The sequence below is a fragment of the Erinaceus europaeus genome, chromosome 6 (assembly GCF_950295315.1).
Source record: "Erinaceus europaeus chromosome 6, mEriEur2.1, whole genome shotgun sequence".
Taxonomy (NCBI): domain Eukaryota; kingdom Metazoa; phylum Chordata; class Mammalia; order Eulipotyphla; family Erinaceidae; genus Erinaceus; species Erinaceus europaeus.
Genome location: NC_080167.1, coordinates 3,893,241 through 3,918,262, shown reverse-complemented (window position 1 = coordinate 3,918,262; position 25,022 = coordinate 3,893,241). Strand labels below are relative to the sequence as shown.

Sequence of the window (25,022 nt, the reverse complement as noted above, 5' to 3'; positions counted from 1 at the left end):
AAAAAAGAGGAATGGTCACCACGAGTGGTGGATTTCTACTGCTGGTACTGAGCCCCATCAATAACCCTGGTGGCAAAAGAAATAACAATAATCAAATTTTTTAAAAAAAGAATCCCATCAGCTCTGATCGCCTCCTTCCCTGGAGAAGGGGATGAGGGCAGACAGGAAGGAAGGAACTTGCAGCCGCCGCTGGGGGCAGGCAAGGTGGGTCCCATGAGTATCACGGGGGCCCTGGTGGCTCTGAGTCTGGGGCTGCCTCCCAGTCCCCCTCGGCCACTGCGTGTCAGTGTGCGCAGGGCCCCTGTGACCCTCCCCTCTCCCTCAGAATGGTGGTCCACAGCGGGCTAACCAATAGGTCAGCCGTCCTCTACGACTCCCTGCGCTCAGACAGCGTCCCCTTCGAGGGCCTGCTCAGTGACGGGGCCGCCATCCACATTGAGTTCACGGCGCTACAGACACCCACGACCTCGGCCTTCAACATCCGCTTTGAGGGTGGGTCCACGGTGGGCAGGGGACTCAGGGTGGGTCTGGGGTCATGTCCTGGGAGCAGGGGACACAGGGTGGACCTGGGGTCATGTCCTGGGGGCACAGAGCCAGATGTGAAGATGGGGGACCCAGAGGCCAGGCTTTCAACGCCGAGAGGGCAACTCTGCCAAGCTGGGCTGGCAAAGGGTCTGCACCCACCCCAATGACACTATAAAGGACCCCAGAAGCCAAGGGTGACCCAGTGCCCCCCGCAGGCCAGTGGGGACCAGGACTCAGCACCACTTCTCCTCAGAGCTTCCCTGGGCCGCAAGAGGGGAGCCCTCCTCTCAGACCTAGCCCTGAGGCTGCCCCCCTCTCCCCTCCCCTCACACCCCATTCCCTCACCCCAGCCTTCGAGAAAGGCCACTGCTACGAGCCCTACATCCAGAACGGGAACTTCACCACGTCCGACCCCACCTACAACATCGGCACAGTGGTAGAGTTCAGCTGCGACCCCGGCCACTCGCTGGAGCAGGGCCCACCCACCATCGAGTGCATCAACGTGCGAGACCCCTACTGGAACGACACGGAGCCCCTGTGCAGGGGGTGAGTAACCGCCCCCGCCCCCAACGCCCCTACCCTGCCCCCGGCACCCCTCCATCAGACTACAAGCTTGTCACCACTACATGGTCTCCTCTGCCCACATTTTCACTCGGGGGGGCGGGAGAGAGAGGAGGGAGACGCCATGGCACCACCCCTGGAGCTCCGTGCTGCTCCCATGTTGTGCCAGGACTCAAACCCAACACCTCACACACAGCAGGGTGTGCACTCTACCTGCTGAAGAGCTCCCTGTCTGCCTGCAGACCCATTTAAGACCAGAAGCCTTTTGGGACTGGAGAGCTACACAGTGGTAGCACATAGGACTTGCATGTGTGAGGTTCCAAGTTCAAGCCTCGGCTGGGTGGCACTCTGATAAAAAATAAATAAATAAAAATAGAGGGTCGGGGGGTGGCGCACAGAGTTGAGCACACACGTGTTCCCACACACAAGGACCTCGGCTCAAGCCCCTGGTTCCGCACCTGCGGGAGTGGGGGGCGAGAATCTTCACAGGCGGTGAAGCAGGGCTGCAAGTGTCTCTCTCTATCTCTCTCCCTCTCTGTCTCCCCTACTCTCTCAATTTCTCTCTGTCCTATCAAACTCAGTAAAGTTAAATAAAAGCCTTGGGGGGGGGGGTCTGGCAGTAGCACAGAGGGTTAGGCGCACGTGGCGCAAAACACAAGGACCAACGTAAGGATCCCGGTTCGAGCTCCCGGCTCCCCACCTGCAGGGGAGTCGCTTCACAGGTGGTGAAGCAGGTCTGCAGGTGTCTGTCTTTCTCTCCCCCTCTCTGTCTTCCCCTCCTCTCTCCATTTCTCTCTGTCCTATACAACAACAACAACAGCAATGGCAAAATAACAATAACAACAAGGACAAGAAAATGGGAAAAATGGCCTCCAGGAGCAGTGGATTCATAGTGTAGCACCGAGCCCCAGCAATAACCCTGGAGGCAATAAATAAATAAATAATATAAAAGCTTTTTTTTTCATGGTAGAGTCATTTTAAAATTGATTCTACAAAAAAAACTTACTGTCCTGCTGGCCCCTGGGGAGAATCAAGAAATGTCTTGAGATATTTCTCCCTGTGGACACAGCCGGATGAGGGCTCAAGGCATAGACTCTAGCCCCTGCACACTCTCAGTCACCCTGGCTCCATGCACCACCCGCCCCAGGACACAGCCATCCTGGAGGTCATCGATGGTGGTGGCAATAACAGTGATGGCTGTTATTCCTAGGAGGACAAAGGCTGCATGACAGGGGCTCTGCTGGGGGCTATGACATGAGTGTCTTCTCCCTTGTTTTGTTTTGTTTTTATTGTTGTAGTTATTATTGATGTCATCGTCGTTGGATAGGACAGAGAGAAATGGAGAGAGGAGGGGAAGACAGAGAGGGGGAGAGAAAGACAGACACCTGCAGACCTGCTTCACTGCCTGTGAAGCGACTCCCCTGCAGGTGGGGAGCCGGGGGCTCGAACCGGGATCCTTCCGCCGGTCCTTGCGCTTTGCGCCACGTGCACTTAACCCGCTGCGCCACCGCCAGACTCCCGACATGAGTGTCTTCTAATGTCACCCTGCCCCTCACCCCTCCTCCATGTAGAGGTGAGGGGGGCTGTGGCTAGGGAGTGACGCTGTGTTTGGAAGAGGTAGGATGGGAACTGGGTCTCTGTCCTCAGAGATCTCTGCTCTGAGCCTCTCTGGCTACCAGGAACCCAGGTCTACTTGTGTGTCCCACCCAGTCACCGTGGAGTGATGGAGACAGCTCTCCAGCCTGGCAGCCTCCACCATGGTGGCTGGCAAGGGACCTCAGCTCGTCAGGGTGAGGGATTGATCCCTGGATTAAATGTGCTGGTTTAACAGAGCGGAATTTATTGGTGCTGTGGCCTCTGCCATGTCGAGGACTTTCCACAGCAGTGAACACGGAGAAGGAAGCACTTAAAGGGCCAGGCCTGGGCCCTGCCACAGCTCCAGCGGCTGGGCCTCTCGGTACTGCTGCCAGCTGAAGACCTGGGCACGGCCCCTGCCAGGCACCGGGCTCCAGGACCCCCATGAGCTGGAGAGACCTCAGAATCACATGGGTGGAGGTGGGATCAGCCCTGGTGTCCTCCCTTACAGAGGAAGGGGTCACGGGGTGGTGGCGCAGCTGGTTAGCGCACGCATCACAGAGCAAGAGGACCTGGGCTCAAGGCCCCCCCCACGGTCCCCACCTGCAGGGGGAAAGCTTCATGAGTGGTGAAGCAGGACTGCAGGTGTCTCTTTGTCTCTCTCCCTCTCTCTCCTCCCTCTCAATTTTTCTCTGTCTTTATTCAATAATAAATAAGTATTTTAGGGGGGCAGGTGGTGGCGCACCTGGTTGAGTGCACATGTTACAACATGCAAGGACCTGGGTTCAAGCCCTCGGTTCTCACCTGCAGGGGGAAAGCTTTGTGAGTGGTGAAGCAGGGCTGCAAGTGTCTCTCTGTCTCTGTATCACCCCCCCCGCTTCCCTCTGGATTTCTGGCTGTCTGTCTAATAAATAAATAAAGATAATTTTTAAAATTTTTTTTAAAAAAAGAAGTCATGACATTAAAAAAGAAAAGGGAAGGGATGAAAGACACCTCAAAGTCCTGAGCCAGTGGGTGGCAGGGGCCACACTCAAACTCAGGACCCTGGGACACCAGTCATGTGTCACAAGGGCTGGGCTACTCTGTCCTTGGTCCTGAAACAGCATGTGATGTTTGACTGGTAGGAGCTTAGCGGCAGCTTTATACAAATATATTATCAGGGGAGTCGGGTGGTAGCACCACAGGTTAAGCGCAGGTGGCGCAAAGCGCAGGGACCGGCATTAGGATCCCGGTTCGAGCCCCTGGATCCCCACCTGCAGGCGAGTCGCTGCACAGGCGGTGAAGCAGGTCTGCAGGTGTCTGTCTTTCTCTCCCCCTCTCTGTCTTCCCCTCCTCTCTCCATTTCTCTCTGTCCTGTCCAATAACTACAACAATAAAACAACAAGGGCAAAAAATGGGGAAACAAATAAATAAATATTTTTTAAAAAGCAAATGTAGTATCAGTGTGATCTGATATATTGTATCGAAGAGTATACTGACATAATGTCCCAGTATGCTAGCTACTGTGTCGCTCAATATGACACCATAGAACATCCGATGGTGTCTATATGTCCACGTGAGCATGGCATGCAACGCATACTAAGTGCTTTTAATATTCCTTACTTATTTATTGCAGAGAGACAAACAGGAGTGGGGAGGGGGAGACAGAGAGACAGAGAAAGACAGACCCCTGCAGACCTGCTTCACCATTCATGAAGCTCTCCCCCTGCAGCTGGGGGCTCGAACCTGGGTCCTTGCAAACTGTAGTTTAGTAATCTTCTCAGCCGCTGGCTGTCCACTGTGCGGGTGACAGTGGTCCCGGGAGGCTGCGCCCTGGCCTTGGTTCTGCCATCAATGGAACTTCTGGCCACTGTCCAGCAGTGAGCCTCACCCACCCATCGGCCCTCAGCTATGGAGCCTCTCCCGTGTGTCTGTCTTAGGGGCAGGCAGCCGCCCTGCAAGCCGGCTGTCCAGCCCCACAGCCGCCTCCCCCTCCTCCCTGCTGGGCCGGGCGGGTGGCCTTGTGAGACTACTGCGTCTGTCCATCGGTCTGTCTGTCTGTGCCCTCTGCAGCCATGTGTGGCGGGGAGCTGTCAGCCGTGGCCGGGGTGGTGTTGTCCCCAAACTGGCCGGAACCCTACGCGGAAGGGGAGGACTGCGTCTGGAAGATTCACGTCGGGGAAGACAAGAGGATCTTCCTGGATATCCAGTTGTGAGTGTTTCCGGGAGATGTGGTTCCGGTTTGATTCTTCCAAGCTATAGTCACTAAGGGTCTGCGCTGTGTCAGCAACAGTGCAGACGCTGGGGCCTGGATGTGGTGAGGTGGGAGAGACAACGTCACACGCGGAGACGGGCAGCCCCTGTCCCTGTCCCCGGGGAGACTGTGCCGGGGCCACGGTGACTCTGGGAAGCGTCACTGACTCCTCACTGACTCCGCTCTGGGCAGCCAGGGTGGCTGGCAGGAAGCACTCAGCCTGGTCTGGGGGTGATCGAGATAGCACTGCCTGCCCCAGAGGCAGGGTGAGGAAGAGGGTCTGGTGGGAGACAGGGAGGAACGGCCCTTTCGGGGTGGTGACACCCACAGAGAGAAGCCACCACCGCTACCCCCATACACTCAGGAGACACTTGATATCTGGGGAGCCTCCTGGCTGCTGCACTTGTCCTGCTGTGGAGCAAGGCGAGGCCATGGGTGCAGCTGGCACCCTTCAGGGCACAGGATAGCACCCCAGACCCCAAGAGATCTGACTCAGGGGGCCTATCAGGGCAGAGCAAACCGATGGAGCTGGGGCCCGGGGAACGGACGGAGGGCAGACGGGAAGAGGAATGAAGTGCGGAAAACAGGGCTATCTTCTTGCTCGTCTGCACCGCCCAGCGTGAGCTGAGCACCCCATAGGAGCACCCCACGTCAGCACCCCACAGGGGACCCCTCACAGGCACCCCACACGAGTGCCTCCCAGGGTCCTCCCACCAGCCGCCAGCTGGTTCTGTTGGCAGCTCCACTTGTAGATGGGTAAACTGAGGCTGGGAAAGGTGAGAGGGTTACCGTGGTCCCGGGGCTGGAGAATGGCAGGGTTAGGGTTCCCCTACTGCTGGCCGTGTCCCCAGGGGATCACACTCACACACACACACACACACTCACATGCACACGCACACACTCACTCACACACACGCGCACGCGCACGCACGCGCGCGCACACACACACACACACACACACACACACACACACACACACAGAAGGACCTCCGAGAACCCAGTTTCTAGAGACCAGACGGAGAGAAACAGCCTGCAGCTGTCAGCCACGTCGCCTCCTTACTGGGTCCTTTTACGTGGAGATTCATCCGACCCTCTGGGTCCCAGAACCTGTGACCACTCACCAAGCTGTGGGTTCCCCACCTCCTCCCCACCCCCTCCCTGGCCCCCATATGTTTTGAGAACTGGCCCCTATATTCTGAGTTCCTGGAGGCCTAGCCTTCCCCTGCCCAAGGGGAACTGCCTAGGCTGTCTGGGGGTGTGCATACAAATCCATCTCTGCCCCTGACCCCTGATTCCTGACCTCTGATCCTGGACCCCCTGATCCTTGACCTCTGATCCCTGACCCCTGGGCCCTCATTCCCTGACCCCTGAACTCTGATCTTTAACCCCTGACCCAGTGTGTCTTGAGCAGGCCACTGAGCCTCTCTGTGCCACCACCTCCAGCCACAAGAAGTGGAGCTGAACCCACCTGCCTTGTGGACTCGCTGGCAGCCCCCTCCCCCATCTAGGGGTCTCTGGCCCCAGCTTCCATGGGACCCCAGGTGGCTGCTCTAGGTCTGCCCTCTGCCCGCGTTCCCACTCCCCTGGGCTGAGTTCTGTAACTTGCTCCGGCAAGCACAGTCGTATCCATGGCTGCATCCTGATGGGGGTTGAACTGGGGGCCTGAACAAGCCTGGGGACGGACAGGGCCACCCCATTTGGTGGGAATGTCCCCTCTCGCGGCCCTGACTCAGGGCTGTCCTGGCTGCTCCTTGAGTACCCAGGCCTCCCCTGGCCGCTCTGATAAATCACAATGGCAAACACTAGGGCCCCAGTGGACAGGATTATTTTTACTATCTGGCCCAAATTGGTTTACTAAAACTGTCAGCAGAAACCAAGCAAGATAAATTAAACGCAGCAGCGCGGGCCTCCTGGAACCCTGGCCGTGCGCTATTTCCACTCCTCTGGGGGAGGAGGTGGCAGCTGGACCAGATGCCACTCTGCCAGCCCCGACGTGTGCCAGGCTGGGCTGAGGGGGCACCAGGGCCGCCACCCGGGACCCGATCTCCCGCAGGGCCTGAGTCCCTTCTGAGGAGCCCCTCCAGCCCTCTTGTGCCCAGCCACTGGGCCAAGCCTCTTGCTGCCTCTAGGGCCTGGACCCTACCCATCCGTTTTTAAATTTTTATTTTATTTCTTTATTATTGGATAGAGACAGAGAGAAATTGAGAGGGGTGGGGAGATAAAGAGGGAGAGAGACAGAGAGACACCTGCAGTCCTGCTTTGCCACTTGTGAAGCCTTTCCACTGCAGGTGGGGACCAGGGGCTCAAACACGGGTCCTTGTGCACTGTAATGTGAGTGCTTAACCAGGTGTGCCATGGCCTAGCCCCACCCCCCACCCCATCCTTCCTCTGCCTCCAGAGAGGGAGACATCCCAGCAGATCCTTTTTTTTTTTTAAAGAAATTGTATTTGTGGGAGTCGGGCGGTAGCGCAGTGGATTAAACACACATGGCACAAAGTGCAAGGACTGGTTAGGATCCTGGTTCAAGCCCCCGGCTCCCCACCTGGAAGGGGGTTGCTTTCACAGGCGGTGAAGCAGGTCTGCAGGAATCTCTCTTCCTCTCTATCTCCCCCTTCTCTCTCAATTTCTCTCTGTCTCTATCCAATAACAAATTTAAAAAAAAGTCAAGTGCCTTGTGCAGGAGGACTTGAACCCTTCAGAGGTCTCTCTCTCTCTCCCTCTCCCTGTCTCTGTCTCTCTCTTTAAAATAAAACCAAAAGAATTTAAAAAAAAAAAAAAAAAAAAAAAAGGAAGACAGAGAAGCAAGGTGGCATCTTCATCATTGCCTCTGCACTCTCCTCCTTCCCAACCCCACCCCAGAGCTGCAAATCTCCCTGGCACCTTCCCTGCTCCCCCAGGCTCTGGCTGGTTGGGGTTCACGCCTCTTGATAACTAGCTGGGCGTGCACCGTCCCCTGCTGGCCTCAAAAAGAATTGCATCATCAGAGGAAGATAGAGGGCCTGTGGAACTCAAACACACTCTCCTCTGGGGCTCTTGACTTTCCCCAGCACAAGTCCACTGGGCTGTCCTGATCCTTTTGGGGAGGGAGGAGGAGATGATATGTTCGCATGTTGCAAATTCAGAGATACAAAGGGCAGAGCTGGAGAGAGACTTAGTGTGGTAGGTGGCCTGCAGGGTCTGCCTGGAGTCTCGAGTTCCATTCCCTGCAGTGTGCCCTGCCAAACCCACCCCCTTGCCTATTTCCCTCCCTCCTTTTCCCCAAGTTGTTTCTCCAATCCCTCCCCTGGGGCAAACGCTACACCTCTTTTCTTGAATCCTTCGGATGTTTTGAAAGCCCACATCCACCCAAGTCAAGTCGCAGATCTCTGCACATAACCTGTTCTGTATCCTGCCGCCCTGGTCAATAAGGGTGCACACGGGAACCCCCACTGACTTGTCTCCAGGGAATGAAATGTTTAGGAGACAAAGGTCTTTTGAGACAGGGAATCTGTAGAGGCAAGAAATATTCCCTTGGCAGAAAATTGTAAATCACGGTAGAACTGGGTCAGTTTCAGCAACGATGTTATGTGGTATAAATAGCCATCTAAAGAGAGAAGGTGGTGGTGGTGGTGGTCCCAGCCCCTGCCTCTCCCCCGAGTCTGGCTGCACATAAGCACACCTGGGTTCTGGATGACACCACCAGACAGTGGTCAGTGTGTTGTGAGTCCATATCTGGACCAGAAGCTCTCCTGAGACCCACTTCCTGGAAAGCCTCTTCTCTGGCCATGAAGTGTCCCCTCTGTGACCCCTGGAACAAACCCACCAGTGTCCCCTCCCCAGCCAGTGCCGGCCAGTGCCCTAGCTTGGCTCTCTAAACCTTCCCACAGCCCCGACACACTGGGCAGAGGGCACATTCTTCCAGAAGCCACCACCTCCCTCTTTCCCTCTCCCTCTTCTCTCCATCTCCTGCTTCTCTGCCTCTCGGTCCCCTGCTCTTTCTGGGGCTCTGGGAGAGACATCACCTCCTCCAGGCAGGCCTCCATGATGCCACCAGCTGAGACAGACAATCTTACCCTGCATGAGACATTGGGCAAAGCGCTGGCCACGCTGACTGGTCACTAGTCTAAACAAATCATGCTTTGTGGCTTCTCGAACTCTGGGGGAAGTCGGGACCTCGTAGGTGACAAAATACTCCAGAGGGGACATAGGAGAAGATGGTGAGTGTGGGAAAGAGAAGGGGAGAGGGAGCAAGGGAAGAAAGTGGTGTGTTCAGGACACCCAGCCTGCGACTCCTCCCAGAGACAGCCCCTCAGACAGCACATAGGGCATGCCGCAGTGAGACTTGAGCGAGGGTCTCCAGGCCTCACTGCTCCAGGTGAGGCCTGGAGATAAAAAAAGATGGTGGGAGTCGGGCGATGGAACAAAGTGCGAGGACCAGCATAAGCGGTGAAGCAGGTCTGCAGGTGTCTGTCTTTCTCTCCCTCTCTCTGTCTTCCCCTCCTCTCTCCATTTCTCTCTATCCTATCCAACAACAGTGACAACAATAATAATAACTACAACAATAAAACAACAAGGGCAACAAAAGGGAATAAATAAATAAATATTTAAAAATTAAAATAAAAGAAAGAAAAAGAGGGGGGAGCTGGGAGGTGGCATACCTGGATAAGCACAAGGATCTGGGTTTGAGCCCCCGCTCCCCACCCGCAGGGGGGGGACACACTTCATGAGCGGTGAAGCAGGTCTGCAGGTGTCTTTCTCCTTCTCTGTCTACCATTCCTCTTTCAATTTCTCTTTGTCCTCTTCAATAAAATAGAAAGAGAAAGAAAGGAAGGACAGAAGGAAGGAAGGGAGAAAAGGAGGGACCAGGATTGGTTAATTCGTAGTGCGGGCACTGAGCCCCAGTGATAACCCGGTGACAATGAGAGAGAGAGAGAGAGAGAGAGAAGGAGGCAGGGAGAGAGGAGCCAGGTGGTGGCGCACCTGGTTGAGTGCACACATTACAGTGTGCAAGGACCTAGGTTCGAGCCCCTGGTCCCCACCTGCAGCTTCACAAGTGGTGGAACAGGGCTGCAGGTGTCTGTCTCTCTGTCTTTCTATCTCCCCTTGCCTCTCAACTTCTTTGTCTCTGTGTCATAAATAAATAAATAAATTTGAAATGGGGAGGAGACACCACAGCAGGAGCTTCCTCCAGTGCAGTGGGGGCTGGGATGGAGCCTGGGCCATGGCCCTTACAAAGCAGGCGCCCCACCCGGCCTCAGGGTGAGCTCTCTGGCAGTCTGGGGAGCTTCCTGCTCGGAGTGTCTCTCAGGTCCTGAGAGCTCCCTGGTTCTCCCGCAGCCGGGCCTTGGTGGGCCCCTCCCTCCCTCCCTCTGTGCTGAGCAGTGACAGCTCAGGGCTTTTCCATGGAGAAGGTGGCCCCACCCGGGGTGACAGTAGGGGGGGGTGGGTCATGTTGGGCAGGGGTGTGGCCACTGTCACCAGCCCTGTGTGTCGAATCACGCGGAGGAGCCGGGTGCTGAGAGGTGGGCAGCCTGGGACCCTGCAGAGTCCCTGGAATGGTTCCTGCTGGTCACCGCTGGTGTCTGTGACGGCCGCACCTCATCTTTGGCTGGATGGGCCCTCGGAGGCAGGGGACATCCTGATGGTGCCCTCTGCCCTCTCCCCTATGCTCTTTCCCCTCTGCCCTCTGCCCTCTGCTCTCTACCCTCTGCCCTCTCCCCTCTGCCCTCTCCCCTCTGCTCTCTACCCTCTGCCCTCTCCCATCTGCCCTCTCCCCTCTGCCTTCTCCCCTCTGCCCTCTGCTCTCTACCCTCTGCCCTCTCCCCTCTCCCCTCTCCCCTCTGCCCTCTGCCCTCTGCCCTCTGCCCTCCAGCCTGAACCTGAGCAACAGCGACATCCTGACCGTGTTCGATGGTGATGACGTGGTACCCCACGTGCTGGGCCAGTACCCCGGCAGCAGCGGCCCCCAGAAGCTCTACTCCTCCACGCCCGACCTCACCATCCAGTTCCACTCGGACCCCGCGGGCCTGGTCTTTGGGAAGGGCCAGGGTTTCATCATTAACTACATCGGTACGTCCCGCCTGCCCTCCGGCCGGGAAACAGTCATTTCTCCAGGGCGGGGCTTTTGGAGAGGGGTCTCAGTCTCTCTCTCTGAATAATTTTTTATTATCTTTATTTACTGAATAGAGACAGCTAGAAACCCAGAGGAAGAGGGGTAAGAGACAGACAGACAGACAGACACCTGCAGCCCTGCTTCACCACTTCCAAAGCTTTCCCCCTGTAAGGGGGGCCCAGGGGCTTGAACCCAGGTCCTTGCTCATTGTAACATGTGTGCTTAGCCAGGTGTGCCACCGCCTACCCCCATCCTCTGTCAGCTCGAGGCCTCGCCCAGGACACTGCCTGGATCTGTTCTTCTCATTCTTGATTTTTCTTTCTTTTTTTTTTTTGGTATTTTGAGAATTCGTTACCACTGCACTTTCAGCATCAAACTTAGGGTCTTGGCCTTTCCTTCTTGTTTTTTTTTTAAATATTTATTTATTTATTTATTCCCCTTTTTTGCCCTTGTTGTTTTATTATTGTAGTTATTATTGTTGTTGATGTCATCGTTGTTAGATAGGACAGAGAGAAATGGAGAGAGGAGGGGAAGACAGAGAGGGGGAGAGAAAGACAGACACCTGCAGACCTGCTTCACCTGTGAAGCGACTCCCCTGCAGGTGGGGATCCAGGGGCTCGAACCGGGATCCTTACGCTGGTCCTTGTGCTTAACCCACTGCGCTTAACCCGCTGCGCTACCGCCCGACTCCCTCCTCCTCCTTCTTCTTCTTCTAGCGTTTGCCCTTCTTCCGTAGCCAGTCAACAGGTCAGGTTGAAAGCTATCAGGAGCTGCTCGTTGCTGGCTTTGAAAGTGACTGGGATCCATGTGGATTCAGTCGGCTAGGAAGGATCGTCAGTTTCCCCAATGAATGGGGGACTCACGGGATGCACCACGGGAAGGTCGATCCAATGCATCCCCCCTCCTTCTTGATTTTGTATAAAACCAACAGAGAAAACATGGGCCCCTTTGATGACCTATATTGATTTTTCAATATATTTTATTTGTTTATTTTGGATAGAGACAGAGAGAAATGGAGAAGGGATTCAGAGAGATAGGGAGAGAGAGAGAGAAAGAGAGAAAGAGATCTGCAGCCCTGTGTCACCCCGTGTGAAGCCCCCCCCCAACACACACACACACACACAGGTGGGGGCTGGGGGCTTGAAACTGGCCTCTCATTTTTCTATATATATATTTTTATTTACTTCCTATTCATTGGATAGATATAGAGAGAAATCCAGAGGGGAGAGAGAGAAGCGGGAGGAGAAACCCGCAGTCCTGCTTCACCACTCATGAAGCGTCTGTCCTGCAGGTGAAGACGGGGAATTTGAACCCGGGTCCTTGTGTGTGGTAACGTGTGCACTCTACCAGCCACGTCACTACGGGCCCCTCATCCCCTCACTCTCTATTTTAGAGAGAGAGGGAGGGAGAGAGAGAGAGAGAGAGAGAGACCCCTGAGTACACTGCTGTCTGCTGCACCTTTCCTAAGTCCCACACTCTTCTGGGGGACCCCCGGCCCACAGGGGTCTCACCCTCACTCCCCACGGTAGGTGGGCTGCCCTGAGGGGATGGTCACCTCCCCGCTGAGAGCTGAGCCCATGCCCCACCCCTCACCTGTCTCCTCTGCACCTCAGTCAGATGCCCCAAACCACACTCACCCCGAGGCTGCAGTCAGAGCACCCCAGGCCCCCAGGCCAGCTTCCTGGATGCCTGCTTAAGTGAGGGGCTCTTCCCTCTGAGCCTGGACCCCTCTGCATTGGCAGACGTGCTCATGTGGGCCCCTTCCTGTCCCCTTAGCTCCGCTTCTTCTTTGCCTCTCAAAGTGTGGGTCCTGGGGCCTTGGGAGCGCGGGGCCCTGGGGCGTCTCCTCCAGGTCTGCAGGTCAGGTCATTGGTGGGCGGTGGGCAGCAGACATGAGCTGACAGCCCCCTCACTGTTGCAGGAGACAGAGAGGGCTGGAGGGGGACTCTGGCTCCAAGTTTGACCTACTGTCACAAATCCAAGGGCCCCGGCCACAGATCATTCCAGAACCTTCTCCCTTGGTGGGGGCACAGCGAAACTGGGGTCTGAGTACCGCTTCTGCAACATGGCAGCAGCCGCTGAAAGCTCACAGGTGGGAGACAGAGAGGGGACGGTGACAAAGTGACATTTAATGACTACTCAGGTGGGCAAACCTGGGCTGGGGGCACTCTGCCCTGGACTGGGAGGACTTATCCCTAGACTGGAAGTACTTAGCCCTGGGCTGGGAGTCCTTAGCTCTGGGCTGGAAGTACTTAGCCCTAGGCTGGAAACACTTGGCCCTCAGCTGGGAGCACTTAGCCCTGGGCTGGGAGTCCTTAGCTCTGGGTTGGAAGTACTTAGCCCTGGGCTGGAAGCACTTGGCCTTTGGCAGGCCTTACACCCTTCTCTGTCCGCCTCCTCCCTTCCTCGGCCTGTAACTCCAACATGTGCAGCTGTGTTCTGAATCCAGAGTCTAAAAATCCAGTCTAAAAATAGAGGCTCCTCACATCCACCAAGCTTCCTGGGGGCCATTTGTTCCCTCTGCTTTCTCCTCACAGACGCCCATGAGAGCCCCTCTCCCCCAAATACGCCCAGGATGAAATCCTAGGAAAGGCAGCTGCTGGCTTCTGAGAAGGGCCTGGCGGACAGACGCCCCCCACCCAGGAGCTGTCTCCGTGTCCCCCAGACGTCTCTGTGCTGCCTGGCTGCAACTCCACCGTCCAGTCAGTAGCTGAGGGTCCCCGCCTCCCACCCCGTGGCCACTCACAGGGGAGGCTGTCCCCTCCCGGCAAGCACAAGGGGCCTCCATTACCTGCCATCTGCCAGGCTGTCAATTTGGTATTGATTGATGGGTAGCTGATCAATAATGACACTGCCGATTAACCCCTTACTGATGGGTGTGAGTTCCTGGGGAGCCACTGCTCCTGCGGGCAGGGGTCCAGGGCTCTCCGGGGAGGTCTGGGGCTCCTTCAGAGGGCTGGCAAGGCAGCTCCCTGCACATGCGGGTGACCCCGGGTTCCAGCCTGGCCCCCACTTGCACTGGAGGGGACTCTGGTGCTGTGGTGTGTTTCCCTTGAGATGGAGTAAGGGATGGGGAGAGGAACGGGGAGAGGGATGGTGAGAGGGATGGACAGAAGGATGGGGGGGAGGATGGGAAAAGGGGTGGGGAGAGGGATAGAGAGAGGGATGGAGAAAGGGATGGGGAGGGATGGAGAGAGGGATGGAGAGAGGGGTGGGGAGAGATAAGGGGAGGGACAGGGAGAGGGATGCAAAGGGAGGTGGGGAAAAGGGTGGAGAGAGGGGAGGGATGGAGAGAGGGATATATCTATCTAAGGGGGCTAATTTTAGTCCAAAACAGAGAAGCCCTGGCAATAACAAGAAAAGAAATGAAAAAAAGAAGGAAGGAAAGATAGATAGATAGATAGATAGATAGATAGATAGATAGATAGATAGGCAGGCTGGGTGGTGGTGCACCTGGTTAATCACACCATCGCAGTACCCAAGGACCCAGGTTTGAGCCCCTGCCCCCCACCTGCAAGGGGAAATCTTCATGAGCGGTGAAGCAGGGCTGCAGGTGTCTCTCTGTCTCTCTCCCTCTCTATCACCCCCTTCCCTCTCGATTTCTGACTGTTTCTATCCAATAAATAAATAAAGATAATAATTTTTTAAATATGAACTGCTGGGTTTTTTTTCAATGATTTAGCTGGTTTTTGTTTTTTAGTAGAACTGACACACCAAGCACCGCCCACACCCACCCATCTAAGGAACCATCTGTCTCTCTCAGAGGCGTCCAGGAACGACTCCTGCTCCGACCTGCCTGAGGTCCAGAACGGCTGGAAGACCACGTCCCACACGGAGCTGCTGCAGGGGACCAAGATCACCTACCAGTGTGACCCCGGCTATGACGTCGTGGGCAGCGACACCCTCACCTGCCAGTGGGACCTCAGTTGGAGCAGTGACCCCCCCTTCTGCGAGAAAAGTAGGGGTCCAGCCCCTCAGGCTCCTGGGATGCAGGGGAGGGTGGTCCCAGATGCAGGGGGGTGGTCTCAGTTGGAGGGGAGGGTGGTCTCAGATGGAGGGGAGGGTGGTCTCAGGTGGAGGGGAGGGTGGTCTCAGGTGGAGGGGAGGGTGGTCTCAGATGGAGGGGAGGGTGGTCTCAGGTGGAGGGGAGGGTGGTCTCAGGTGGAGGGGAGGGTGGTCTCAGGTGGAGGGGAGGGTGGTCTCAGGTGGAGGGGAGGGTGGTCTCAGGTGGAGGGGAGGGTGGTCTCAGGTGGAGGGGAGGGTGGTCTCAGGTGGAGGGGAGGGTGGTCTCAGGTGGAGGGGAGGGTGGTCTCAGGTGGAGGGGAGGGTGGTCTCAGGTGGAGGGGAGGGTGGTCTCAGGTGGAGGGGAGGGTGGTCTCAGGTGGAGGGGAGGGTGGTCTCAGGTGGAGGGGAGGGTGGTCTCAGGTGGAGGGGAGGGTGGTCTCAGGTGGAGGGGAGGGTGGTCTCAGGTGGAGGGGAGGGTGGTCTCAGGTGGAGGGGAGGGTGGTCTCAGGTGGAGGGGAGGGTGGTCTCAGGTGGAGGGGAGGGTGGTCTCAGGTGGAGGGGAGGGTGGTCTCAGGTGGAGGGGAGGGTGGTCTCAGGTGGAGGGGAGGGTGGTCTCAGGTGGAGGGGAGGGTGGTCTCAGGTGGAGGGGAGGGTGGTCTCAGGTGGAGGGGAGGGTGGTCTCAGGTGGAGGGGAGGGTGGTCTCAGGTGGAGGGGAGGGTGGTCTCAGGTGGAGGGGAGGGTGGTCTCAGGTGGAGGGGAGGGTGGTCTCAGGTGGAGGGGAGGGTGGTCTCAGGTGGAGGGGAGGGTGGTCTCAGGTGGAGGGGAGGGTGGTCTCAGGTGGAGGGGAGGGTGGTCTCAGGTGGAGGGGAGGGTGGTCTCAGGTGGAGGGGAGGGTGGTCTCAGGTGGAGGGGAGGGTGGTCTCAGGTGGAGGGGAGGGTGGTCTCAGGTGGAGGGGAGGGTGGTCTCAGGTGGAGGGGAGGGTGGTCTCAGGTGGAGGGGAGGGTGGTCTCAGGTGGAGGGGAGGGTGGTCTCAGGTGGAGGGGAGGGTGGTCTCAGATGGAGGGGAGGGTGGTCTCAGATGGAGGGAGGGTGGTCTCAGATGGAGGGGAGGGCAGTCCTTGGATGCAGGGGTCAGACACGGCAGAATCCAGTCACAGTACCCCATAGTGGGGCTGGGGGCTCAGAGTCACTCCCCCCCCCCCGCAAACTGACAGGGTGGACATGATGGGCTGAGTGTGGCTGCAGAGAGGTGGTGTGGACTGGGCAGAGTGGGGCCCTTGCAGCCTGTGTGGACACCCCGTTCTAGTCCAGCACTTCAACACAGGGGATGGGGATTGCACAGTGGTCAGTGATTCGCAGGTTCAAACCCCAGGCACCACTGAATGCCAGAGGTAGGCAGCCTCCTATCTCTCTCTCTCTCTCTCTCTCTCTCTGTGCCTCTTATTAGAAATAAATTTTTTGCAGGGCTGGCTGGAGGTGCACCTGTCAGAGCTCACCCTTTACCATGCACAAGGACCCAGGTTAAGCCCCCAGCCCCACTCCACCTGCAGGGCGGAAGTTTTATGCTCGGTGAATCAGGGCTGTCAGTGTCTCTCTGCCTCCCTCTCTCTCTCTTCCCTGCCCTCTGCACTTCTCTGTCTCTACCAAAAATAGCTTCATTTAAAAATATTATTTTAAGTAAATGATTTTTATAATTTATTTTAAAAATATCCAGGGGCGGACGATGGAGCACCCAGATAAGTGCATGTAGTACTAAGCACAGGGTCTGGGTTCAAGACCCCAGCTCCCCACCTGCAGGAGTAAAAGCTTCACAGTGAAGCAGGTCTGCAGGTGTCTCTCTGTCTCTCTTCCTCTCTATCTCCCCCTCCTCTCTCAATTTCTCTCTGTCCTGTCCAATAAGATGGTCAAAGTGTCCTCCAGAAGCAATGGATTCATAGCGAAGACATTGAGCTTGAGAGATAACCCTGGAGGCAAAATAATAATAGTAATAATAATAATAATAATGACGTATTTCACTGTATGTGCAGAAGTAACTACAGACTCAGCATAAGGATCCCGGTTCGAGCCCCCGGCTCCCCACCTGCAGGGGAGTCACTTCACAGGCGGTGAAGCAGGTCTGCAGGTGTCTGTCTTTCTCTCCCCGTCTCTGTCTTCCCCTCCTCTCTCCACTTCTCTCTGTCCTATCCAACAACGACGACATCAGTAACAACAATAATAATAACCACAACAACGATAAAACAAATAAGGACAACAAAAGGGGAAAAAATAGCCTCCAGGAGCAGTGGATTCGCGGTGCAGAGCCCCAGCAATAACCCTGGAGGCAAAAAACGGGGGGGGGGGGGAGAGGATCCGATTACACAAACCTCCTTCCCCCGCAGTGGCTATTTCTCACCTCAGAAACAGAAAAGTTTTTCACATCATCCTTGCTGTCTACCTAGTCCTCTTTCAATCGCACTGTTGTTTCAATCCCCTCTGCCTCTATTGATTTCTTTTTAATGAAAAGAGAAAGCAGTGCTCCCTCTGCTGTGCCGAGCTCCTCCGGGGAGGGGTGCATGGAGACCCTCCCTCTCTGCCCTCAGCCAGAGCTCAGAGCCCAGGAACGGCTGGTTTGGCCAGTGTAGGTTCCCCTCTGTGCACCTCGAAGTACTTCCTGTCTCCTTTGGGGGTCCAGTGGCTGGAAGTGGAGCCCAGTCATTGGCCTCCCATCCTGGCCTGTCCTGCAGCCACCCCAGACAGCCCCCGGGTGCAGTGTCTCCCGAGGGGAAGACGCCTCTTTCTAGATAGTTCTGGACGCTCCCAGCTCCTCAGCCTGACCTTGACGCCGCTCCGTCTGGTCTGGTCTCTCCGCCTAGTCATGTACTGCACGGACCCCGGGGAAGTGGACCACTCCACCCGCCTGATCTCGGACCCCGTCCTGCTGGTGGGCACCACCATCCAGTATACCTGCAACCCAGGCTTCGTGCTGGAGGGCAGCTCCCTGCTCACCTGCTACAGCCGTGAGACGGGCACCCCCATCTGGACCTCCCGCCTGCCCCGATGCGTGTGTGAGTCCTGGCCCTGGCCCGGGGGGGGGGGGATGCTGGGCGAGAAGGGGGCTGGGGGGGGGCCTGGCTGCCCCCGCACCCCGGGGGGCGGTCCCAGGGGACCCTGCAGACACAGGCCCTGCTCCAGGCGCCCTGAAATAACCACCCCGTCACTCTAAGCCCAGGGTCAGGGGCTACCTGAGGACACCCCAGAAACTGAGCACTGTCTGCGAGAGAGCAGGTGCAGTCAGGGTGCCAGCTGGGAGGCCCGACATACAGAGCTGAGAACAGGTGAATCAGACATGCGGGGGGGGGATCTCAGTGGGGGAGGAGGATGAGGACAAATGAGGGGGAAGAGGAGGGGGGAAGGAATGAAGGAAGAAGGGGCAGGGGCCAAGCAGTGGCACAACCAGTTAAGCGCACACATTGCAGTGTGCGAGGATCCAGGTTCGAGCCCCGACTCCCCACCCGCAGGGGGAAAGCTTCATGGGTGAAGCAGGGCTGCAGGTGACTCTCTGTCTCCCTCCCTCTCTATCTCCCCCTCTTCTCTCCATTTCTTTCAGTCCTATCCATTTTAAAAAAAATAGAAAGGAAAACATGGATTCTTAGTGTAACACCAAGCCCCATCAATAATCCTGGTGGCAATGAAAATAGTAACAATAAGGGGAGAGGCAGTGCAGCACCCAGTTAAACGCACAAAGTATTAAGCACAAGGACCCACTCAAGGATCCCGGTTCGAGCCCCCGGCTCCCCACCTGCAGGGGGGAGAGCTTCACAAGCAGTGAATCAGGTCTGCAGGTGTCTCTCGGTCTCTTTCCCTCTCTATCTCCCCCTCCTCTCTCCATTTCTCTCGGTCTTGTCCAATAAAATGGAAAAAATAACCACTAGGAGCAGTGGGTTTATAGTGCCGGCACCAGGCTCCAGCGAGAACCCTGGAGGAAAGAAATGAAATAAAATAATTAAATAAACAAGGGGGAAGAGGAGGAGGAGGTGGTGGAGGAGAAAGTGGTTGAAAGAAAGAAGAGAGAGAAGAGGAAGGGGGCGAGGAAGAAGAAGTAGAGTAGAGGGGGCACCCCGTGCTCAGGGCCCGTCCTCTGGGGATCCCAGGTGGCAGCTGCTTTCTGAGATGCTCCTCCTCCTCACCTCCTCCCTGGGCGCTCACACCAGCCCTGCTGGCTGCACGGCTTATCCCACACCCCTGCTAATGACTCCCTCACGGGTGTCAGCGTCGGGAGGGAGGCCCGCTGGGTGTGAAGAGAGAAGCCATGGAGGTGGCTTGTGATTGTAGCACTGTCACAGGCTGCCCCTGAGGGAGGTGACAAAAGGACAGCCCAGCCGGGGGTGAGAGAGGCCAAGGCTGGGCTCTGTGGGGTTTTTATTATATGTATTTTTTTAATTGATTGTTGGATAGAAACAGAGAGAAAGAGAGTCTGGTGGTAGCACAACGGGTTAAGCACAGGTGGTGCAAAGCACAGGGACCGGCATAAGGATCGCAGTTCAAGCCCCCAGCTCCCCACCTGCAGGGGAGTCGCTTCACAGGCGGTGAAGCAGGTCTGCAGGTGTCTGTCTTTCTCTCCCCCTCTCTGTCTTCCCCTCCTCTCTCCATTTCTCTGTCCTATCCAACAAAGACGACATCAACAACAACAACAACAATAATAACTACAACAATAAAACAACAAGGGCAACAAAAGGAAATAAATATTTTTAGAAATTTTCTTTAAAAAAAAAGAAACAGAGAAATTGAGAGAGGAGGAGATAGAGAGGAAGAAAGACACAGAGAGACACCTGCTTCACCACTCCTGAAGCTTTCCCCCTGCAGGTGGGGACCAGGGGCTTGAACCCGGGTCCTTGTGCACTACCTGGCAGGCCTGTGGGTATTTTAAAGGCTTCACAGTTGGACCTAAGACAGTTTCAAAATGTTCCTTCCAATAATTCACTGGATAGAGCAAAGCCTTGGGTTCGAACCCCCTCGCACCACATGGGAGCACCAAGGATGGCCCTGGGGGAGGAGTCCAGGGGTGGTGGAGTCGGGCTGTGGTGTCTTTCCTCTCCCTGGGTCTCTGCTTCTCTGTAAACTTGGCCCAGGGAGGCTGATCAGTGGAGGAATCACACAGGCCATGAGTTCAACCCCTGGCACCATATCAAAAGAAAAAAAGAATCTCTTCTGTAGGGACTAATTAAATGAAAATACTTGGCAAGCTCGCAGTGGTGGCGCACCTGGGTCAGAGTACATGTCACCATGCACAACGACCCGGGTTCAAGGCCCCGGTCCCCACCTGCAGGGGGGAAGCTTCGCGAGTGGTGAAGCAGGGCTGCAGGTGTCTCTCTGTCTCTCTGCCTCTTTTTTTATTTCCCCTTCAGTCACTGGGGCTCAGTGCCAGCACTATGAATCCACCATTTCTAATAGCCTTCCTCCCCCCTTTTTTTTCATTCACTAGGACAGAGAGAAATTGAGAGAAGAGGGGGAGACAGAATGGAGAGAAAGAGAGACACCTGCAGACCTGCTTCAGTGTTCATAAAGCGTCCCCCCTGCAGGGGCTCAAGCCCAGGTCCCTACAAAAATCCTTGTGCATAGGACGATGTGCGCTTAACCTCATAAGCTTCCACCCAGCCCCCCCCCGTGTCTATCTCTTCCATCTCACTTTCTCTCTGTCCTATCAAATAAGCACGTACGTTTAAAAAAAAAACAAAGTACGTTAAAAGTAAATAAATTTTAAACGATTAAAACACATCGAAGACAGGGACTAAATCCATCTTGCCCATCCAGGGTCAAGGGCAGTGCCTGGCATGGGGGAGATGCTTACTAATAAACATAGGCTGTATTTGGGAATCTGCCGTTTTTCTTAATTGATTTATAAAATGGAAATATTGACAAGACCATAGGATAACAGGGTCACAGTTCCACACAATTCCCACCACTAGAACTCCATATCCCATCCCTTCCCTTGAAAGCTTTCCTATTCTTTATCCTTCTGGGAGCATGGGCCCAGGATCATTAAGGGCGCAGAAGGGAGAAGGCCATTCACGTGTTGTTGGGTGCCTGGGCTGCTTCCAGGTTTTTCATTCAGACTAGATGGAGGGATAAAAATCTTCTCGATCAGCAACAGTTATAGGAGGCAACTATCACCAAGCCTGCCCTGAAAGAGGTTCTAAAAGACCTCCTATAAGAGAGTCGGGCTGTAGCGCAGCAGGTTGAGTGCAGGTGGCACAAAGCACAAGGACCAGCGTAAGGACCCGGTTCGAGCCCCCGGCTCCCCACCTGCAGGGGAGTCGCTTCACAGGCGGTGAAGCAGGTCTGCAGGTGTCTATCTTTCTCTCCCCCTCTCTGTCTTCCCCTCCTCTCTCCATTTCTCTCTGTCTTATCCAACAATGATGACAACAATAATATTAGCTACAACAATAAGACAACAAGGGCAACGAAAGGGAATAAATATTAAAAAATGTTTTTAAAAAGTAAAAAAAAAAGACCTCCTATAAATAAGAACATCACCAAAAAACTTGGCATATATCAGAGCAAATAAAAAATTGTTGAATAATGGCACTGCCGTACCTTAAATCCATAATATCAATAAATGTCAGTGGCTTAAGTTCACCCATTAAAAGGCACAGAGTGGGAAGCTGGACCAGAAAACACAATTCAACCATATGCTGCTTGCAAGAATCCCACCTGACCCAACAAGACAAACACAGACTTAAAGTGAAAGGATGGAAAACTATCCAACAGGCTGATGGACCACAAAAAAAGGCAGGAACAGCCATTCTCATCTCAGACACAATAGACTTTTTTTGTTATTTATAAAAATGAAACACTGATAAAACCATAGGATAAGAGGGGCACAACTCCACACAATTCCCACCACCAGCTCTCCGTATCCCATCCCCTCCCTGATAGTTTTCCTGTTCTTTATCCCTCTGGGAGCATGGACCCAGGTCATTGTGGGATGCAGAAGGTGGAAGGTCTGGCATCTGTAATTGCTTCCCCGCTGAACATGGGCGTTGGCAGGTTGATCCATACTCCCAGCCTGTCTCTCTCTTTCCCTAGTGGGGTGGGGCTCTGGGGAAGCGGAGCTCCAGGACACATTGGTGGGGTTGTCTGTCCAGGGAAGCCTGGTCGGCATCCTGCTGGCATCTGGAACCTGGTGGCTGAAAAGAGAGTTAACATACAAAGCCAAAATAATTGTTGAACAATCATGGGGGGGTCTCCGTTTTGTAGATGGCTAATAGGCATATTTTAGTTATGACCCAAACACAATAGACTTTAAAATAAATAAAGTAATAAAAGATAGGCAAGGTCATTACATAATGATCAGAGGATCAATCAACCAAGAAGATTTAACAATTATTAACATCTATGCCCCCCATGAGGGCCCTCTAAATACACCACTTACTGAAAGAGCTACAAAAATTCATCAGTAGTAACACAGCCACAGTAGGGGACTTCTACACATTTAGATCAACTAAGCAGAAAAGCAACAAAGAAACAAGAGAATTAATGAAAGAGATGGATGGACAGACTAGACCTCCTGGACATTCTCAGAGTTCTTCACCCCAAGAAACTGGAATACACATTCTTTTCGAATCCACACGGCACATCCTCAAGGACAGGCCACATGTTAAGGCACAGACGGTCTCAACAAATTCAAGGGCAGGGAACCTAACCTGTTAGAAAAAAAAGCTTGCAGGGAAAATCCATCTGAGGGCCCACTGCCACCTGCTGGCCACGGTGCACCACTGCAGGCAGTCTTCAGGCAGAGGAAGGGAAGCGGCCTGGGTCCCCAGCCCTGAGCCCTGTCGGTGTAAGCCCCAATTACTGCCTTCTGGGGGTGGCCACAGCTGTTCCCCCATTACAGCCTTCTGGGGGTGGGAGCAGAAGCCCGGCTTTGCATCTTAAGCCTGTTGCTGGCCGCTGGGCTGCAAGGCAGGGGTGAGCAGTGAGTTTGCAGCCTCTGACACATCCAAAAAAAAAAAAAAAGTTAATTAAATAGGCGGTAGCACAGTGGGCTAAGCGCACATGGCACAAAGCTCAAGGACCAGTGCAAGGATCCTGGTTCGAGCCCCCGGCTCCCCACCTGCAGGGGAGTCGCTTTACAGGCGGTGAAGCAGGTCTGCAGGTGTCTGTCTTTCTCTCCCCCTCTCTGTCTTCCCCTCCTCTCTTTATTTCTCTCTGTCTTATCCAACAGCACTAAGAACAACAATGAAAAAAAAAAAAGCAGCAACAACAACAAAAATGGCCTCCAGGAGCAGTGGATTCATAGTGCAGGCACCGAGCCCAGCAGTAACCCAGGAGGCAAAAATTAATTAATTAACCACCAGGAAGCGTGTCCTGCATGCATCCAGCCCAAGCTCGAATCCCAGTACCACACAGGAGATGCCAAAGCACCAGAGGAAACTCCACCACTGTAGTGTCTGGCTCAGCAATGTCCAGGAATGGTGGTGGGGGGGGAGATTCTGAAGTTAGGATGGAGGTCTGGGCAGGAAGGACAGGAACACTCACACTGCTGGGGACAGATCTGGATCCCTGGGGTGGAGAGATTAAGGGTCACCTTGTAAAGTACTAGGTGCGTCAACCCCCCCCCAAGAACTTGGGGGTCTGAGTGAGGGTAGTTAGCATAATGGTTATGCAAAGAGACTCTCATGCCTGAGGCTCTGAATTCCCAGGCTCAGTCACAGTGCAGGCACCGCACGGATCCCCAGCAGTAACTCAGGAGGCACAAATCATCCATTTTTCAGGGTGGTTACCACACACACACACACACACACACACACATACACACACACACCACCATAAGCCAGAGCTGAGCAGTGTCCTGGTAAAATAAATAGATAGATAGATAGATAGATAGATAGATAGATAGATAGATAGATAGATAACTCAGGGTCTCTGTGGGCCGGGTGACTGCTCAGTTTCCCACAAAAGACTTGGGCACGGGGGTCTGTTCAGGGGGCTCAGGATAGGAAGGGCCCACCCCCAAGCTCACACGTCTGTCTGCAGGATTCCCTTCTGTCTGTTCGAGTTGTGGGCGGTGGTTCACCCTCAGCTCCCAGCTACACAGGCAGGTGTTTCTCCAAAGACAAGAAGAGTCTGCTAGCAGGGGCCGGGCGGTGGCGCACCTGGTTGAACACACATTACCAAGTGCAAGGACCTGGGTTCAGGCCCCTGATCCCCTCCTGCAGGGGGAAGCTTCATGAGCAGTGAAGAAAGGCTGCAGATGTCTGTCTCTTTTTTGTTTTTTGTTTGTTTTGCCCCCAAGGTTATCACTGGGGCTCTGTGCCTGCACTACGAATTCACTGCTCCTCAAAGCCATTTTTTCCCTTTTTGTTGCCCCTGTTGTTGTTGGCTAGAACAGAGAGAAATGGAGAGAGGAGGGGGAGACAGAGAGGGGGAGAGAAAGACAGACACCTGCAGACCTGCCTCACCGCCTGCAGGTGGGGAGCCGGGGGCTCGAACCTGGATCCTTGCGCAGGTCCTTGTGCTTCGTACTATATGCAGCTTAACCCGCTGCACTACTGCCCTGCGCCCTCTCTTTCTTCCTCTCTGTTTCCTACTACTCTCTCAATTCTCTCTGTGCTGTCAAAGAAATAGAAAGGGGAAAAAAATGGAGAAATGGCCTCCAGGGGCAGTGGATTTTTAGTGCTGGCACCAAGTCCCAGAGATAACCCTGGAGGCAAAATTAAAACAAAAACTTTTTGAAAGAGTCTGCTAGCAGATGGCTAGCCTGGTGTAGCAGTTCTGCCCAGAAACCCTCGTGCCTGAAGCAACGGAATTCAGGCTCAAAACCCTGTTCTCACCCACCAGGAAAAAGAAAACAAAACACAACACAACAAAACAAAACAAAAAAAGACTTTTAGGGCAGGGGTAGATAATGGCTATGCAAACAGACTCTCATGCCTGAGGCTCTGAAGTCCCAGGTTCAATCCCCTGCATTACCATAAGCCAGAGCTGAGCAAGTGTCCTGGTTAAAAAAATAAAATCAAATGAAATAAAGAGTCTGCTAGCAAGGTGGAAT

General features: G+C 54.8%; 1 protein-coding gene across 1 annotated transcript in view; it reads left to right on the top strand.

Moving 5' to 3' along the window:
• SEZ6L (seizure related 6 homolog like) overlaps window positions 1–25,022 on the top strand; it is a 52,428-nt gene that overhangs the window by 14,702 nt on the left and 12,704 nt on the right. The window contains exons 7-12 of the mRNA XM_060192660.1: window positions 326–492; window positions 876–1,068; window positions 4,712–4,852; window positions 10,746–10,942; window positions 14,749–14,943; window positions 17,845–18,036. Coding sequence (XP_060048643.1) covers window positions 326–492; window positions 876–1,068; window positions 4,712–4,852; window positions 10,746–10,942; window positions 14,749–14,943; window positions 17,845–18,036 — 1,085 coding nt within the window. The remainder of the gene's footprint in view (window positions 1–325; window positions 493–875; window positions 1,069–4,711; window positions 4,853–10,745; window positions 10,943–14,748; window positions 14,944–17,844; window positions 18,037–25,022) is intronic.